At 35.4% G+C, this 19,425-nt stretch overlaps 2 protein-coding genes across 2 annotated transcripts in view; both read left to right on the forward strand.

Annotated features, from left to right (window-relative positions):
* The window catches only part of LOC119525697 (olfactory receptor 7C1-like), a 209,431-nt gene that overhangs the window by 53,292 nt on the left and 136,714 nt on the right, over positions 1-19,425 (forward strand). The window lies entirely within an intron of this gene.
* Positions 13,081-14,010, forward strand: LOC119525694 (olfactory receptor 7A10-like). The gene has a single exon (XM_037824523.1). The coding sequence runs from the start codon at positions 13,081-13,083 to the stop codon at positions 14,008-14,010; it is 930 nt and encodes a 309-aa protein (XP_037680451.1).

Raw genomic sequence — 19,425 nt, forward strand, 5'->3', positions numbered from 1 at the left:
TTAAGAAGTTACATGTTGTGTTACAGGGTTATTTATTTATTTGCATTCTTGTCTATCATCAGATTGTATCTCAGTGCTGTGTTTCCATTGTCTAGACAGTGCCTGACATATTTTTGACTTACTTTGTAATTACCTGAAATCAAGAAAAGGCTGAGTGAGACAGGAAATATCAATCAGAGTTGGTGCTAGAAGTCCTCTAAACTAAGTGACCACATGCAAAAACAAAATATAGAAATAAATTTCCTGAATACAAAATAGAAATTATAGCCATCCCAGGTTTGGATATTTGTCATGTTTATTTTCTTTCCTCTTAGTTATATCAGCCACATGGAATCTGGGAAATGAAACTTAATTTCAGAATTTCTTCTTCTGGAGTTTTCAGAGGAACCAGAATTGCAACCCTTCCTCTTTGGTCTCTTCCTGTCCATGTACCTGGTCACTGCTCTAAGAACCTGCTCATCATCCTACCCACCATTACTGACTCCCACTTCCACAACTCCATGTACTTCTTCCTCTCCAACCTGTCTTTTTCTGACATCTTTTTATCTCCACAACCATCCCAAAGATTCTGGTGAATCTTCAGACAGAGGGAAAAATAATGTCTTATGCAGTCTATATTACCCAGATGTATTTTTTTCTTACTCTTTGCAGCTCTAGAAAATTATCTCTTGACCATGATGGCCTATGACTGCTTTATGGCTGTCTATCACCCCCTGCACTACACAGTCATCATGAACCCCTGGCTCTCTGTCATTCTGGTTCTGTGGTCCCGGATCACTGAATTCCTTGTTACACAGCTTAAGGATGTTGCAGCTCTCCTTTTCTACACACTTGTAAATCCCTCACATTTTCTGTGAATTTAATCAGATGGTCATTCTTGCTTTCTGACACCTTCATCAATGACACAGTGATTATATTGCAACTGGGCTGCTGGGTATGGGTACAATTGCTGGAATCCTTTTGCCTTACTCAAAGGTTGTTTCCTCCATGCTTTCAATCTCATTCGCTCAGGGGAAGTATAAAGAATTTTGCACCTGTGTGTCTCACCTGTCAGTGGTCTCCTTATTTTATTCCACAAGCTTAGGAGTGCACTTTAGTTCTGGTGCTGCACACATTCAAATGCAGTGGCCTAAGTTATGTACACCATGACACCCCCATACTGAGCCCATTTATCTGGAGTCTGAGGAATAGAGATATAAAAGTGGCTCTACAAATTCTTTGGATTGAAGTTTTAAAATCATTATTAATTATGCCTATGTGGATATGCTTTTGATTTCGCATTTCAAAAACAGATCCAGAAGTGATGATCCTTTGATTAAAACATGGGGTAGTAGAAAATGTCTCTTTTTATTTATGTCACAGAATTTCAGTGTGTTTGACTTTTAGCAACTTCTTTTATTAAGCCATCTCTATCTCTTGCATTGTAAACATTTTTCCCTTTGTCCTTTTTCCCAATTTTAATATTTTTTTCAAACCTGGTTGAGAAAAACTTGGAAATTACAATGTATTGCAAGAATGGATTTCTTAAAGACTATTTTTCTCCATTGACATTTAAAATCACAATCAAGTTTTTCCTATTTTTATTGAAAAACTAGTAGTGGGCTGTCCTACACTTATGGAAAATATACTCATGTCATCAATTCTGTTTATAAAATCCTCATGTAAAAACACCACAGCTTCTCACAATTGTGTCTGCCATCCCATTGCATATTTTTACCTTAAAATATCTTTGTAGCAATGCCAACTTTTACATATAGGTGCTCTTTATAGCTGGTCATCTGGTTTTATCTTTCTTGTTAATATCCTGTTTTCTTCTTTAGCTCATTGTCACAATGTTTATGATGGATGGTCTCTGATTTAGGATATTACTAGATAATTGTTTGCCTAATCTACTTCTTTCAGTGTGATTCTAAAAGGAGACAAATTTTGCAAATATATATGAGATGACCATACCATCACAGAAAATCCTAAAAATGAAGAAAAATTTTCAATTCTGCACAGCTTTACTAAAGAAAGATTTATTTTTATGATATGGTTGTCCTCATTGAAGTATGAATTTTGGTACATACATATAAGGTGTTATCTTCATTAGCATTAAGGTTGTTTTGCATATTCTGTGTAATTTTATTTGCTCATATTTCCACTTCTGCCTGACTACACCCATTGCTGCCTACAAATGTGATTGCTTCCATTTCTCTCAGCAAACTGTATGCCATTTTCCTAAATTTAAAAGCATGAAAGGGCAGGTGAGTGACCCAATTTTGTATTTACTCTATCATTCCTTTATCTCATTTATTGTCAAAATATTCTTCAATCTTTATGACCAAAGAGGGTTGATACAAATATTTAGATTCCTGGCCAAAAATACTTCTGTCAATGGAGAGACATTATTCATAGTCACCAGTTATACCTGTGCCAACATGCGTATCCTTCCTAACTCTCCTATTTATTTGGAAGGGATCCTTATTTGTGGTCACTTTTAAGTACAATTATCTGAAGAAAATTTTAATAAGTGGTGATCATCAATGCAGTCTTCAAATATCTAAAGGAATGCAAACAATAGGAAGCAGCAGAATTATCTCAATCCCCTCATAACTGTTAATGTTGACTGTTGTCAGTAAGCTATTGCTCCATAGCATGGTATTGCAAAACTAAAAGGTTTAAGATGCTGATTTTATTACACTACAGGATCCCATGGTTTGGAGTTTTTTTTGAGCTCTTCTGTATACTCAGGAGTCTGTCTTCAGTTAGAGTTGGTTGGGGCTGGTTTGATCTTGGTTAAGCTCTCTCAGTCTTCATCTCAGTCTTCATGGCATGATTTTCTGTAGTCTCATCTACAGTGACTTTAACTGGCACATGGCCACTCCTCCAAATGTCCCCTCTTACCAGCCAGCATGCTAGCTTGGACTTGTCCCATGGCTGATATAGGGTTCCAGGAGTGAGCATCAGAAAAAAAAGGCTCCTGATGTAAATAGTCAATTGCGTTATGCAAAATTGGACAAAATACATAAAACATCCTCATGTTCACCCTTATTCAAAGATTGATAAATAGACTCAACTTCTTCATGAGTGGAGCTGCATAATCATATTGCAAAAATGTGGATGCAGAGTAGGTTGGAACCCTGTTACTATCTTAGCAGTTAGTCTACCCGTGGGTATACATTTCAATATAATTAGGTTTATTGTGATATTTCAAAGAATAAGCCTTGAAGGATGTCTTTTTCCAACCGTGCTCTCAGCAAATGAATAAATTTCTTGGAGGATAATGTGAGAGTTAAATTACATGTTCAATTAGAAGCTATACAAATTCTCCTCTAAAATGACTAGGCTCTCCCAGATGTAAAACTCTTTACTTGCCCCTCATCTCCAGCTCACCATATCTAGGTTAGAATGAAAAATCCTATTTCTTTCCCAATCCATCACTAAGTCCAGGGATCTCATGTATGGCCCATTGATGAACAGAACTAAAAGCTTCTTGTTTCGTGGTTGACATCTTGATGACTTCATGCCTATATTTCCTTTCATTTGGTCAACTTGCTACCTAATGTATACATTAGGATTTTATTCTATTACTGGTAGCCAGCAATTCTGGACCACTTGGAAGGTAAGACTTTTGAAATTCAAATAGACAGTGGAGAAATAAAAATTGGAAAAGACTGGGAGTTTTGAGATATTATGTAAATTTTCCTAGCAGAACTGATACACTTCCTCTATGTTAGGATGGTACAGAGATGGGGATCTCAGTATATACATGGTTATCAGCTGAAAAGTCATGAAGTGATGTTGTAGTATCTGAGCCAGCTTTATATGCATTTGAACATAGGTTTCATGGCCAATCTTTCTAAAGTTATTCAGAAAAATTCTTTCCTATTCTTCATGAGTCCCCCTGTTCCATGTTATTGGATTTTCCGTATATTGCTGACTCTCCTCTGAGATCTTATAATTTTTAAAGGAATTTCTTCCAGTGTATCATCATCAAAAGATGAATTTCTTAAATATTAGTGTATTATCATAAGGTAGTCATGTATAAAATCATGTTTGGAGCCCCATGCAAGCCTGTTATAAATGGCACAACTGAAAAATTTAAATTATTTCAAGAATAGTGAATTTAGTTAGAGATATCAGTTAGCTCCAATAAGAGTCTAAACCAGAGGGAGTTGGGGTGAGATGGTGTCATATGGAGGTGTAGAATTAAGTTGGTCATCTAGAGAAACTAGTAAATAGCCAGGAACTATCTGGAGCAACACTTTGGGGGACATCCATGACTGACACACATGGAATGGGCAGAAGAGCTGAAATCACAGGACAGAACTGTAAGTGGAGCCCCCAAACCTCAAGGCCTGTTTTGCCTGCCCCATTGCCATGACAAGCTGTTTTGGAAACTTTGCTGTGGAAAAAGAAGCAGTCTCTAATAGCAGAAAAGGAAGGTAACTCAATAAATCTCCAATTGTGGTTTCAATTAACAAATTTGGACTACTGAATACAAGCTTTAAGCATAGATATACCTGGAATAAACAAGAAAATTACACTGAGGTCTCTTCCAGCAGAGAGAAGATATGAATTATGGGAAAAAATAAAAACATATACATTTGGAGCTGGCAGAGCTCAGAAAAGGGCTGTGACCCAATAAAAGTGGCACACAGAACTGGGTAACAACTCTGGCTCATGACCTGCAAAACTTGGTTGCTGGGGAATGGCACTGAAAAGGGAATTTTTCTTTCATTTTTTTCTTAAAAATACTATTTTTAGTATCTCTATAAAGACTCAGAAATTCAACTTTCTGCACTGACCCAGGCAAGGGTGTATTTAAGATAAGTCTGAGAGACAAATTAAGGAGCCAAGTGAAGGAGATAATTTCCAAAAGGGCATATCTTCCCTAAGAAAAGGGGCAGCAGGTCCCAGCTCAAGTGGAGATCCTCTTTCAGAGAATTCATACCACAGGGGTGGGAAAAAGAAACAGAAAGAGCTAAAGATTGTCTGCAAACTCAACCTCTATCACAAGCAGGTGCCTTTCAGACACAGGGGCTCTTAAGGATTAAAGGCATCACACAACTTTATATCAGTGGAGAGCTGTGGGCTTAGAAGTGCCACCTGCTAGGCAGGATATAAAAACCACAGACTCTAGAGGATGCACAGGAAATTCTGAGGATTTCAACCTCAGGAAAACTTGATGCTGATTGCACCCTCCACTTGGGACCTGTTGTGTATGGTCTAGTAAAATATGTTTGGGGTCAATCATATCTGGGTAGAAGATTCCTTAAAAAAAGTTTCCATGAAGGCAGGGCAAGAACCAGACTAACAAGAGCTGAAACATTCTGATCATTTAAACAGGAGCTATGCTAGAATTCTAGGAGAAGTTGAACTGAATGCCAAAGAACAGATAACAAACAAACCCAACCAACAGGAAAACCTTAGGTTCAAGTGTAAACACAACCTGTAGAATAAACTAATCAAGGAAACCAGATGCCTAGACAACAACAAATTTATGAGTCACAATAAGAAAAATGAAGACATGGCCCAGACAAAGGAAAAAACTTGCAATTCAAATGAGATGCAAGAGTTGAAATAACAAATTAAAAATGTTCAAACAAACATGCTATATCAATTCAGATATCAAATCAGTGATGGGCAGATATGGCAAAAGAGATGAAGGATATAAAGAAGACATAGAGTGAACAAAAGGAAGAATTTGAAAGCTTGAAAAAATGCAGAACTTATGGGAATGAAAGGCAAAATAGAAGAGATGGAAAACACAATGGAGACTTTTGACAGCAGATTTCAAGAGGGAGATTACAGGATTCATGAACTAGAGAACAGGACATCTGAAATCCTACATCCAGGAGAATGGGTAGGGGAACACAATGGAAAAATATGAGCAGGTTCTCAGGAAATTGGATGATGACCTGAAGCACATGAATATATATGTCATGGGTGACTCAGAAAGAGAAGGAAGGAAAAAGAGGCAGAATGAATAATGAAGGGAATAATCACTGAAAATTTCCCATCTCTTATGAAAGACATGAAGTTAGAGATTCAAGAAGTGCAGCATATCCTAAACCAAACAGATCTAAATAGGCCTACTCCAAGACACTAATCAAATTGCTAAATAACAAAGACAAAATAACAATTCTGAATGTAGCAAGAGAAAAATGATGCATCATATAAAATGCTTGTTCAATATGACAATGTGTGGATTTCCCTGCAGTAACCAAGTAATTAAGATCCTGAATGAGAAAAACTGAAAGCCAAGAATTCTATATCAAGCCAAAATGTCCTTCAAAAATGAGGTAGAATTTTAAATATTTTCAGACAGACACTGAGAGTTTGTGAACAACAGACTTGCTTTACAAGAAATACTAAAGGAAGCAGTATAGGTAGATAGGGAAAACAAGAGAGAGACAATTTGAAAAGCATGTAGCAATGATTACTACCAGGAAGGGTAAAAGGAGAGAGATGGGGGCAGAAGATACAACATATAAAATCCTAAAGAGAAAAATTTTAGATCAATTTATTTCCTTTACAGTAATAACATTAAAAGTTGGTAGCTTAAATTTCCAAATCAAAAGGCACAGACTTGAAGAATGAATCAAAAATGGGACTCAACTTTATGCTGTCTATAAGAGACTCACTTTAGACCCAAGAAAAAGAACAGGTTGAAAACAAAAGGTGCAAAAATATGTTTCACCCAAACAACAACCAGAACACAGTGGGGATAGCTATACTAATATCAGAAAAATTCGAATCAAATGTAAAACAATTAGAAGACTCAAAGAAGGATGTTATGCATTAATAAAAGGGGCAATTCATCAAAAAGGTATGAGAATCATAAATATTTATAAACTGAGCCAGTGTGCCTCAAAATACATGAGGGCACATACTGCAACACTGAAGGGAGAAGTAGAGAGTTTTACAGTAATAGTTTGAGACTTAATGCCTCACTCTCATCAATGCATAGAACATCTAGATAGAGTATCAAGAAAGGAACAGAGATTTTGAATAGTACAATCAATGAACTACAGTTGACAGTTAATTACAGAATACTCCATGCCACACTATCAGTGCATATATTTTTCTCATGAGCTCATGTATCATTTTCCAGGATAGATCACATGCTGGGTCACAAAGCAAGATTCAATAAATTTAAAAAGCTTGACATTATACAAAACACTTTCTTGGATCATAATGGAATGAAGTTGGTAATCAATAACAAGTGAAAGGCTAGAAAATTCACAAAATTCACAAACGTATGGAGGTTAAACAACACAATATTAACCAGTGGATCAAGGAAGAAATTAGAAGAGAAGTCAGAAAATATCTTGAGGCGAATGGCAATGAAAACACTACATATCAAAACTTATGGAATGAAACAAAGGCAGTACTGAGAGAGAAATATATTGCCATAATGCCTGTATTAAAAAAGTAAGAAAGAGCAAAATTGAGGCATTAGCTTTCCCCTGGAGGAAATAGAGAAAGAAGAGCAAACCAACTCCAAAGCAAACAGAAGGATATATATAACAAAGATTATTGCAGAAATTATGAAATTGAGTACATAAAATCAATAGAAAGAATCAACAAAACCAGAAGCAGGTTTTTTGAGAAAAACAGTAAAATTGATTGATCCTTAGCTAGTGTTACAAACAAAGAAACAGGTTTCAAATATATAAAATCAGAAACAGGAGAGGGGACCTAATTACTGACCCTGCAGAAATAAAGGAGATAATGACAGGTTACAATAAGTTAACAATATCATAATAAACTAGACAACATAAGTGAAGTAGGCAACTTCCTAGAAAAGCATGAGGTATCAACATTGACTCAAGAAGAAATAAATGACCTTAACAAACCATCACAAGTAAAGAGATTGAGTCAGTCATCACAAAGCTCCCAAAAAAGAAAAGTCCAGGTATAAATGACTTCATGTGTGGATTCTACAAGAAATTCAAGAAAGAACTAATACCAAATCCTGCTCAAATTCTTCAAAAAAATTGAGCAGGAGAGAAAGTTACTTAACTCATTCTATGAAGCCAACATCACCCTAATACCAAAGCCTGACAAAGAAACTACAAGAAAAGAAAATTACAGACAAATCTATTTAATGAATATAGATGCAAAAATCCTGAAAAAAATAGTCACAGATCAAATCCACTAGCACATTAAAATAATTATGCAACATTATCAAGTGTGCTTTGCATTACAGGTATGTCATGATGTTTCAACACAAGAAAATCAATTAATGTAACACATTACATCAGTAAATCAAAGGGGAAAAGCACATGATCATCTCAATTGATACAGAAAAAGCATTTGACAAAATTCAACACCTTCCTTGATGAGAACACTTTAAATGATAGGAATAGAAGGAAATTTCCTCAACATGATAAAGGCAATACATGAAAAACCCAAACACATTATACTCAATGGGGAAAGACTGAAAGCTTTCCCTCTAAGAAAAGTAACAAGACAAAGATGACCATTGTTACCCATTATTCAACTTTGTGCTAGAAATCCTAGCTAAAGCAAGTAGGCAAGAAAAAGAAATAAAAGGCTACCAAATTAGAAAGTAACAAGTAAAGCTTTCACTGTTTGCAGAATGGCATGATCCCATATCTGGAAAATCCCAAAAAATCTACAACAAAACTACTAGAGATAATAAATGTGTACACAAAAGTGACAGGCTTCAAGACCAACACAGAAAAATTGGTAGTGTTTCTATACATTAATAATGAGTGACATAAGGAGGAAATCAAGAAAAAAGAATCCCATTTTCAATACCAACCAAAATAATTAACTATTTAGGAATAAATTTAACCAAGGCCACAAAAGACCTATACACAGACAACTTCACAAAATTGCTAAAAGTAATCAAAGAAGAACCTAAATAAATGGAAATATATACTGTGTTCATGGATTGGAAGATAAATATAATTAAAATATCAATTCCAAACATATTTATTTATAGATTCCTTGCAATACCATTTAAAATCCCAACTTATTTTGTAGAAATAGCAAACCAATAACCAAATTTATTTGGAAGGGCTGCATGCACCAAATAGCTAAAAATATCTTGAGAAAAAGGAATGAAATGAGGTCTAACATAACCTAACTTTAAAACATATTACAAAGCTACATTAGTCAAAATAGCATGGTACTGTCATAAAAGTAGACATACTGAGCAATGGAATTGAATTGACTGTTTCAAGATAGACCCCTTCATCTACTGACAATTGATCTTTGATAAGGAGTCAAGCCAAACAACTGGTACAGAGCAGCCTCTTCAACAAATGATGCTTGGAGTTAGGATTTCCATACCAAAAAAAAAAATGAAAGACAGACCCTATCTCACACCTTATACAAAAATTAACTTAAAATGTATCAAATACCTAAACATTAGAACTAAGAACATAAAACTTTTAGATGAAAAATAAGAAATTATCTTAAAAATCTTGTGATAGGAGGTGGTTTCCTAGATCTTACACCCAAAGCACTAGTAATGAAAGAAGAAATAGATAAATGGGATCTCCTTAAAACTGAACATTTTTGTGATCAAAGGACTTTTAAAAAAAAAAGTAAAAAGGGAGCCTACACAAGGGGAGCCAATATTTGGAAATGACATGTCAAATAAGAGTTTAATATACAAAATATACAAAAAGATCCTACAACTCAACTATAAAAAGTAAAGAAAACTAAAAATTTGGCAAAAGACATAGATAGACACTTTTCTGATGTGGAAATACAAATGTCTCAAAAACATATGGGAAGATTCTCAGCTTCACTGGCTATTAGGCATATGCAAATCTGAACAACAATGAGATATCACTGCACACATACTATAATGGCCTTGATTAAAAAAAGAAAACTACAAATGCTGGAGTTTATATGGAGAAATAAGCACACTTTTTCACTATTGCTGGGAATCTAGAGTTGTGCAACCACTCTGGAAGGCAGTGTGGCAGTCCTTCAGGAAGCTAAGCATAGAATTGCCATATGATCCAGCAATCCCTTTACTAGATATATTTACAGAGTAACTGAAGGTAGGGACCTGAAAGGACATTTTAGCACTGATATTCATAATGGCACTATTCACAATTGTTAAAATTTGGAAGCTACCCAAGTGTCCATCAACAGATGAAGAGATAAACAAAGTGTGGCATATACATGCAATTGAATTGCATTCAATCCTATAAAGGGAGGAAGTTCTGAAATGGTCACCAACATGGATGACATCACTTTAAGGGAAATAAACTATACATAAAAGGCTAAAAATTGAATTAACTTATTGATATGACATAATTAGGATAAGCAAATTTATAAAGACAGAATCTGATATATAGTTTTGCAGAGGATGTGCTAGGGGTATGAAACAGGGATTTAAGGTTTAAAATGCACAGAGTGCATTTGGGGTGATAGAAAAATTAGGTATTAGACTGTGGTGATGGCAGTACATCACTGCGAACATAATTGACAGTTCTGAGATATGTACCTGAATTTGGTTAAAATGGTAACTCTTAGTTGTTACATATGTTACAAGAATATAAAGTTGAAGTAAATTCACAGAACTGCACAACACAATGAACTCTAACTGAAATCACAAACTTTATTTAATAGAAAATTATAAAAATGTGCTTTCATCTGTTGTAACAAATGTAGCACATCAATGAAACTTGTTAATGATAGGAAGGTGTATAAGAATCCCTTCTTGTCACCATAACTGTTTTGTAAACCCACAGTTCTCTGATAGATACAAAGGGAAGAAAAGAAATAATGCAAAGCAGGACTTTGAAAGAATTCTCAATGAGCACTTATGGTTTGTGTAATTTAAATATTAGGAACTGTGTAGATTAGGAGAGTCTTTGTATTCTGCCAAGTGGAAAAAAATTCATCTAGTTCAGTAGGCTAGAAGTTCTTTAGTATTTTATAATATTGAAACAACAAAAAGCTGTTAGAAAACCATTTTAATTTTGAACCAGAAGAGTTTGAAGGTGAGAAAGTTCCAAGACTAAATCTTAAGGCATTGCCGTATTGCCCCATAGGGACAGAATCACCCCTGATTGAGATCCACTGGCTGAGAGACTGAGGACTGGAAACATTTTTACAGGGTTCCAAATAATGTCCCAACACTTGCCTCAGTCAAAACTTTAGTCATATATTTAAACTTTGAACCCAACCCATTTGTGCAAATGTAGAATTTGCTCCATAATAGTACTGCCATTTTAGAATGGAACTTTGTATGAATTCAATGAGAAAATCCCCAAAACATTATAAGCTCAGGTAATGTTGCATAAAGACATCAAATATGTTTCTCTTAATTAGTTAATGTTTTTAAATAAAGGATCAATGTAACCTCCTAATTTGCATTACAGGCAGGTCACTTCTAATTGACTGGAAGAAAACGTAGTTTGGCCAAGGGGTACACTGCCTATGGTTTCATATCCAAATTGTCCTGTTCTCCACTTTGTTGAGAGAGGAAAGCAATGCTCTGGAGAGAACAACACAGCCCATATCTTCATGTGAAGTCAATTCTTGATGATCCAAGGGACAAGTGAGGGTGCATTCATAGACATAGATATGGTGAAAATTTTAATTCAAAGGATGGGAAAGGTGTTAGAAAGTCAGAGCTGCACAAGGCATCATAATCCATGAAGAGGAGGAGTGAAAAGCTGGATTCACCTTGTGCAACCTGGTCTCTTGGGAACAGAGTCAGCAGCGATAATTTCCACTGTCTGCTCACCAGTGTCCCAAAGGGCAATGATGGCTCAGGGGTGAAGCAACAAGGAAATGTGTTAATGAGGGTCTGTGTTTATTTGAATCTCTATGTACCCCAGAAGGCTATGTTCTTTTAATCCATTCCTATGGTGTAGACCTTTTGATTATGCTATTTCCATTGAGGTGTTCCCCAGGGTGTGTCTTAATTCTCTTTACTGAAGTCCATTATAAAAGGATAAAAGACACAGAGAAACAAGACCCAGAAAGTAGCAATGAGAGACAGAAGCTAAAAGAGAGAAACACACAGAAGCTCAGAGAGGAAGCTACAAAAGCCAGAAGCTGGAATCAAGGTAACCCAGGAGAGAAGGGAGAGACCAGTAGACATTCCATGTACCTTCATATGTGGCACAAGTGTACTGAATGCTGACCACCTGTCTTTGTGGAGAAGATATCATACTGTTGATTCCTTAATTTGGACATTTTTCATGATCTCAGAACTGTAAACTTGCAAGGTCATAAATTCGCATTGCAAATGCCAACACATTTCTGATGTATAGCATGTCATCTGTTTTCACAAACCAGAACAGAGAGAGAGGTAAATGAGGGAATGAGTAGCTAAAGGAAAGCTCTAAAAAACCCTGTTACTGTTTCTCATCCTATGCAAGGGAACATGGCTTAACTTTCGGATCCTACATCTGTCTGGGGGATAACTGACCCCTTTCTACTATTTGATCTGGAGACAGAGGTTCAGTCTCCATTACCAACCATCCAGGAAGGAATTTGGACTTTCACACAGAGACCTTCCTCCAAGAAGTACCATTCAGGTCAGTTGGAGACTGTAGTAGAGGATGCAGAAAATGTCAGGGAGAATGGGCACCAAGCGTTTTCATCTAAGTTTACCAGAGGTCAATGCAGTACAGGCCAGAGAGTAGAGATCACCCAGCTTTTTGCTTCTGTATTATTCACAGACATTCAGCAACCTCTGTGAAAACATACAGGTGAACAAAACCAGAGTAGTATCTGCTCCTTTGGATTTTACTGGAGAAGCCAGAGTACATTTGAAATAAGTGCATGTGACATACTATAATCAGGTATACATCAGAAAAAGAAAGGACACATCAGAGTAATCAATAGTCATGACATGTGCAGGTATTTATAGTGAATGGTCTGGGAATTACTTTGCATATTGTATGAGGTACAGAACCAGGCTAGGGTGTCCTCATTGGATTGTCAAAAACCAGGTCAACACATAAAATATTGGAATTAATTTTGTGAATGCAAAATAGAAATTATAGCATTTCCATTGGACCAGCAATGTTTGAATGTGTGAAAATTTTTAATATTTTTTATCTCTTTCTTCCTAGATACATCATCAACATGGAACGAGAAAACAACACACAAGTTTCAGAATTTCTTCTTCTGGGGTTTTCAGAGACACAAGAATTTCAACCCTTCCTTTTTGGGCTGTTCCTGTCCATGTATCTGGCAACTGTCTTTGGGAACCTTCTCATCATCCTGGCCACCATCACTGACTCCCACCTCCACACACCCATGTATTTCTTCCTCTCCAACCTGTCCTTTGCTGACATGTGTTTTATCTCCACCACTATCCCAAAGATGTTGGTGAATATTCAGACACAGAACAAAGTCATTTCCTATGCAGGCTGCATCAGTCAAATGTTCTTTTTCATGCTCTTTGCAGCATTGGAGGACTTCCTCCTGACTGTGATGGCCTATGACCGTTTTGTGGCCATCTGTCACCCACTCCACTACATGGTCACCATGAACCCCCAGCATTGTGTTCTGATGGTTTTGGGGTCTTGGATAATGACTGCCTTGAATTCCTCATTGCAAAGCTCAATGGTGTTGCAGCTCTCCTTTTGTGCACATTTGGAAATCTCCCACTTTTTCTGTGAACTTAATCAGATGGTCCACCTTGCCTGTTCAGACACTTTCATCAATGACATAGTGATTTATTTTGCAACTGGGCTGCTGGGTGTCGGTCCACTTGCTGGGATCCTTTTGTCTTACTCTAAGATTGTTTCCTCCATTTGTGCAATCTCATCAGCTCAGGGGAAGTATAAAGCATTTTCTACCTGTGTGTCTCACCTCTCAGTGGTCTCCTTATTTTATTGTACAAGTCTTTGGGTATACTTTAGTTCTGCTGGTACATACAACACATATTCAAATGCACCAGCCTCAGTGATATATGCTGTGGTCACCCCTATGCTAAACCCTTTTATCTACAGTCTTAAAAATAAAGATATAAAAAGGGCTCTTAAAATATTCTTTAGAAAGAATCTATAAGAGCTTCATCTGTGCTGCAGCTGAGAAAGTGCCTGTAATTTCTGGGCTCTTAATATTTCTGTTTTTTTTTCAAAGTGTTTCCATGTGTTTGCTTTTAATAAACATCAGGTATTAAGCCTTCTCTGTATCTTACATAATTAACATGTTATCCTTTTGTGTACTTACCCATATTTCCTATGTTTTTCTCAGTCTTGGATGAGAAAAAACTTGGAAATTCCAAATAGCCCTAAATTTTAGATTTTGGATAATATTTTATTGTTGATTGACTTTTATAATCACAGGCAAATTGTTCCTTTGTTTTAATGAAAGGGTGGAGGCAACTTTTCCAACTCCTGTTGAAAAAAAACCCATGTCATTTAAGTCTATAATAGTTTAATGCAAAAGACACTGCAGGTTTTCACTATTGTGTCTGTCATCCCATTGTATATCTTTACTTTAACAGATCTTTCTACTAATGTCTACTTTCACATACTGATCCTTCATATAGCAGGTCATCAATTTTTATCCTCCTTATGAAGGTCCTGTTGTCCACTTCAGAACATTGTCCTCAGTGCTTATCATGGTTAATACCTGCATAGGATACTAAAGGCAAAGCCATTTGCCCAATATATATTTTCAAGGGGAGTCTAGAAGGCAAATTTACAAAAATATGATATGATAAGGCCATCCCACCATGTGTGATTTTAAAAATGGTGAAGTAAAATATTCACTTATGCATTGCTTTACTAAAGAATGATTTCTTTTTCATGATGTGAGTGTCCTCATTGAAGTATGGAATCTTGGTGAACACATGTAAAGGTGTATGTTCTTTGGTGTGCAGGAAATTTCTTTGTGTTCTATGTTATTTTGTTGCTCATATTACCACTGCTGCTTGACAGTTTCCCATGACATCTACAAATGTGATTGCCTTTGTTCCTCTATGCATACTTTCTGTCCTTTCTATAGATATCATAAAAACACAAAAAGGCAGGTGAGTGAATAATCTTTGTATTTGTTCTATCATCCTTTTATCTCACTTATCAATTTTTATTTCAGTCCTTATGGTCAAAGGAACATTAATGCAGGAATTTAGATTCCTGCCCACAAAATACCTCTGGTAATGGAAGTTTCTGATTCAGGGTCACAGGTTATGCCTGACAAACATATATGTGTATCCAAACTCTCCTTGTTGTCTGGCAGGGAATTTACCTGTGGTCAGTTTTAAGGACACTTATCAGAAATAAACTTTAATAAGTGGTGACATCAAGGCTGTCTTCAAATGTATGAAGGAATGAAAACAATCAGAAGTGACAATTTTCTCTCAATATCCTTATATCTGTTAATGTTGACTGTTGTGTCACTTAGTTATTGCTCTGTAACAAGTCATCTTTAGATAAGTGGATTAAGATACTGATTTTACCACTTTATTGTAGTCTATGGTTTTGCTTCATTGGTTTACAATCTAACATATACATTAAGGTTTCTATTCAATTACTGGAGACTGGACTGATGGATTATGCTGAGAGATTAGACATTGGATATGCAATTAGATAATAGAGAATTAAGAATTGGATGGGGAAAGGAGTTTTGAGGTATTAGTCCCATTTTCCTGGCAGATCATGTGCCCTTCCAAAATGTGAGGATTGAACAGAGATGGGGGGGCTCAGCATTCTAGATAATTATGAGCAGGAAAGGCATGGATTGATGTTGTAGAATCTCAGCCAAATTTATCTGCCTCTGAACATAGATTTCATGGCCAATCTTTCTTAAAATTAGGCAGAAAATATGGTTCTTTCTCTCATGGGTCCCCTGTGCCATGCTCTTGGAGATTCTTTGTGTATTATTAACTCCCCAATAAGGTCTTATAATTTAAAAGATTTTCTTTCATTGTAGCAGTCATTGAGGGATAAAATTCTGAAACATTTCTGTATTATCATAAAGTAAATGGAGATATAATCATTCTTGAATACATGCAAGTGTTTTATAAGTGGTATAATTGGAAAGCTTATAAACTATGTCATGATAGGGAATTTAATTAGAGACAGCAGTCAGCTTCAGTAAAAGAAGCCCCAAAAACAGTACCTTTCAGAATTAAAGTTTCATTAATTCTTACATCTCAGATTTAGGTTAGATTGTCCAGGGATAGTACAGCAGCTCAATGGCCTTGCAGGGGACTTGTTCATAAACCTTTCTCTTTACTTGGTTTTCAATCCATGTTCACAGAATATGGGCTGCTCCTGGCTTCATGGGAATCCATATTATCAGCCAAGAAAACAGGGAGAAGAATCAAGAGCATAGTACTAGTTGAGTTCCAGATGTATGGTGTGAAAACTGAAGTATAACAACCATATTTTGACAAATTCCATATAATAGGCTCAGTGAATTTTCATAAAATAATAACTCCATGTACCCAGAACCCAGATTAAGAAATAGAACATGACCATCCCCAGAAGTCCCTGCATGCCTGCATCTAATCACCCTCCCTTCCCCATGGTCATCACTATCCACAATTCTAATAGCATTGAATAGTTTTGTCTTTTACTTTATATGATTCTGACCATCTATCAACTATCTATCTATGAAATCTTTCCATTTTAGTCATTTTAATCCATGTACTTCAGTGTTACTAATTATATTCCTAATTTGACTTTGTATAAATGGAACCCTATAATGTATGTTATTTTGTGTCTGGATTATTTTGAACAACCTTAAATGGTGAGGCTTTTTTTAATTAGGAAAGTATAAGTTTAGATAGAAGTGCCACCTAAGACTTTGGCTTACATATCTTTAGTCAAAATAGGTTCACACTGTGTGGTAGGTAGAATAATGGCCTTCCAAAGATGTCCACATTCTAATTCCAGAAACCTGTGAATAAGGTAAACTACCTGTCCAGTGAGAATAAGAACAGCAGGCAGAATTAAAGTTGATCATCAACTGATCTTAATTAAGGAGATTATCTCTGTGGGCCTAATGTAATCTCAATGGGCCTTAAATGTTGAGGGGGAAGACAGAAAAGTCTTTTGCCAGAGGGATGTACTATGAGGAAAAAATGACTGTTCTTTACTAGCTTTGAAGATGGAAAGTTACATTGATCTAAGGAATTCTCTAGAATCTGGAAAATGCAAGGAAAACAGGTATTTCCTTAGAACATTTACCATGTATCCCATCACTTTTGATACAGTGACTTTACACCAATTCAAACCTCTTTGGATTTTTCAAAAACAGAACTGACAGATAATATTTGTGTTGTTTTGAACCACTAATTTGTGATTTTTTCTTATAGCAGAGACAGAAAACTAATAAATGTTGTAAATTGAAGATTGTTAATTTAACTGTATATTATCTCACTTACAAAATTGGAATTCTGCTTTTAAAGATAAAGCCCACAGGTAAACTGGAAATGAAACTCATCCATGTTTTAACTAAAGAATAATTGAACAAGATAACTTTTAAAAGAGGAATAAACAAGGGATATTTGACCTATTCTTTGTTAAAATGTGTAATTAGGCTGTGCTTATCACATTGGGAAATTGTAATAGGTGTAAAAACATGTATTAATGCCTCAGCTTAATCACAAACTATTCTTTTCAATGAATGAATTATTAGATAAAACGTGGTTTTAAATGCAGTAAGTAAATGAAGGATGTGGAAATAAATGGGGTTGGGGCAATTAATTATTTGTTGAAGCCCAAATAATGCTTACATTCATATATTAACACTAGTTACCATAAAAACTGATGATAAAAAGTTCTAAAATACCATAAGATTTCTGGATTAAATATAGCTTATTTTCTGAGTTTAAGCTGAGATGGGGAAAGCACAAAACAAATAAGTAGGAAGATATTTGATGGAATTGTATCCATTAAGAAAATGTACATCCAAACTTTATAAAGAAAATAAAGCACTTCAGTTCACCACTTCCATCAAATTCTAATAAAAGAGTTTAAATCATAGATGCAGAATTTCTTAGAACAAAAAATAATATTTTTTTCCAAAAAATGACTCAGAAATTGGAAGAAGCTCTTGAAAATTATGACAGTGCTTAATGATGAGACATCAGATCATAGACTTGTTTCAGTTTGAAGATAGTTTCCCCAGCAGAATGAAAAATGCTATCAAAGACCTAATACAAACTATCCATGTGGTAAAAGAATGGTTTTGTGGTAAAAGAATGTTTTTGTGTTAAAACAAAGCCTAGCTGATTATATAATTATGTAGGAAAGAAACAAAAAATATTGTAATGAACTAGGAATAGTACCACACATTGTAACTAAATTATACCAGGTATGCCTATAATAGAATTGGAGCATTTGGAATAATGTTGACATTATTTGCATTATGGCTTTTCAAATTATGAGTATTTTTTCATACTTTGTAGATGTCAAAACCCATGGAGAGTCTCAAAGAAGATGGCTGGACAAAAGCCTGCTGCAGATACTTTTTTACTCTCATAGATTAGGCTTATATAAATTCAGACTATTCTCTGCTTACAAACTCCAAATAGAGCAGCTATGTCACTCTGTGCCTTTAGACTCTTTGTTTACATTTCTTCCCTTCTTTAAAAATTTTAAGTAAGCTACAATGTTTATGAATGAAAGCATGAAAGGCCAGTGTATATAATGACAAATTGATGGTGTCCTCATATTTGCTGAGGGTGGGGGGTGGGGAGCAGCTGTCATCAGTTTGCACAGCAAGAGTTATCTCCTGACAAAATGCTGGCAAGAGCAAAGAAGTGGGACTTGATGGTTATCTTGGATTTGGCTTTCAAGGGAGGACATGATGCCACTCTATTCCCTTAGATGATACAGTAGCATAAGCCTCTTCACTCAAGTGAAAACTTGGGTTGAAAATTTAAGAAAACATGTCCTACACAATGGAGAAGAGGAGTCTGATTAATCAGGGGATACATGAAGTAGAGAATCAGTAACCATACGCACTTGATTTTAGTCCTTAGAGGTTTTGGTTTTGCTTTTTATTAACTTGATTTTAATATTCAATCTATTTTTAATGAATCCATACTGTTAACTTATTGTGACTCTACTGTAATTCACTCCTTTAATGAATTAAAGACTTTTCAGGATGTCTGTAAAATTCAGTGCTTTCTGTAATGAAAAGCAGTGTTCTTTGGTCTAAGAACAACCCAGAAATAATTTCTAATGTTCTAAATACTGAATGAAAAAATTATTTATTTATACTGGGATTAAAAAAAGTATTGTCAGGACCCCAGGTTATTTGACCTTAAAATTATTTTACTGTCTTCTTTTATTACTATAAGGGAAATACAAATGGCTAATTAATACCAAAATACATTCAAAACCAGCTTAATTTAAAAAGCACAAATAGACTCTGGCTTGAAATGCCAAAATCTCAATGCTTTTATAGTTGGTGAGCTAAATGATGTGATCCATGAGAATACAAATTTAAAAACTATCACTG

This window comes from Choloepus didactylus (assembly GCF_015220235.1).
Source record: "Choloepus didactylus isolate mChoDid1 chromosome 25 unlocalized genomic scaffold, mChoDid1.pri SUPER_25_unloc5, whole genome shotgun sequence".
In the NCBI taxonomy this organism is placed as follows: Eukaryota; Metazoa; Chordata; class Mammalia; order Pilosa; family Megalonychidae; genus Choloepus; species Choloepus didactylus.

Coding starts and splice junctions, on each gene's coding strand:
- LOC119525694 (XM_037824523.1), top strand. CDS start 13,081: ATGGAACGAGAAAACAACACACAAGTTTCAGAATTTCTTCTTCTGGGG.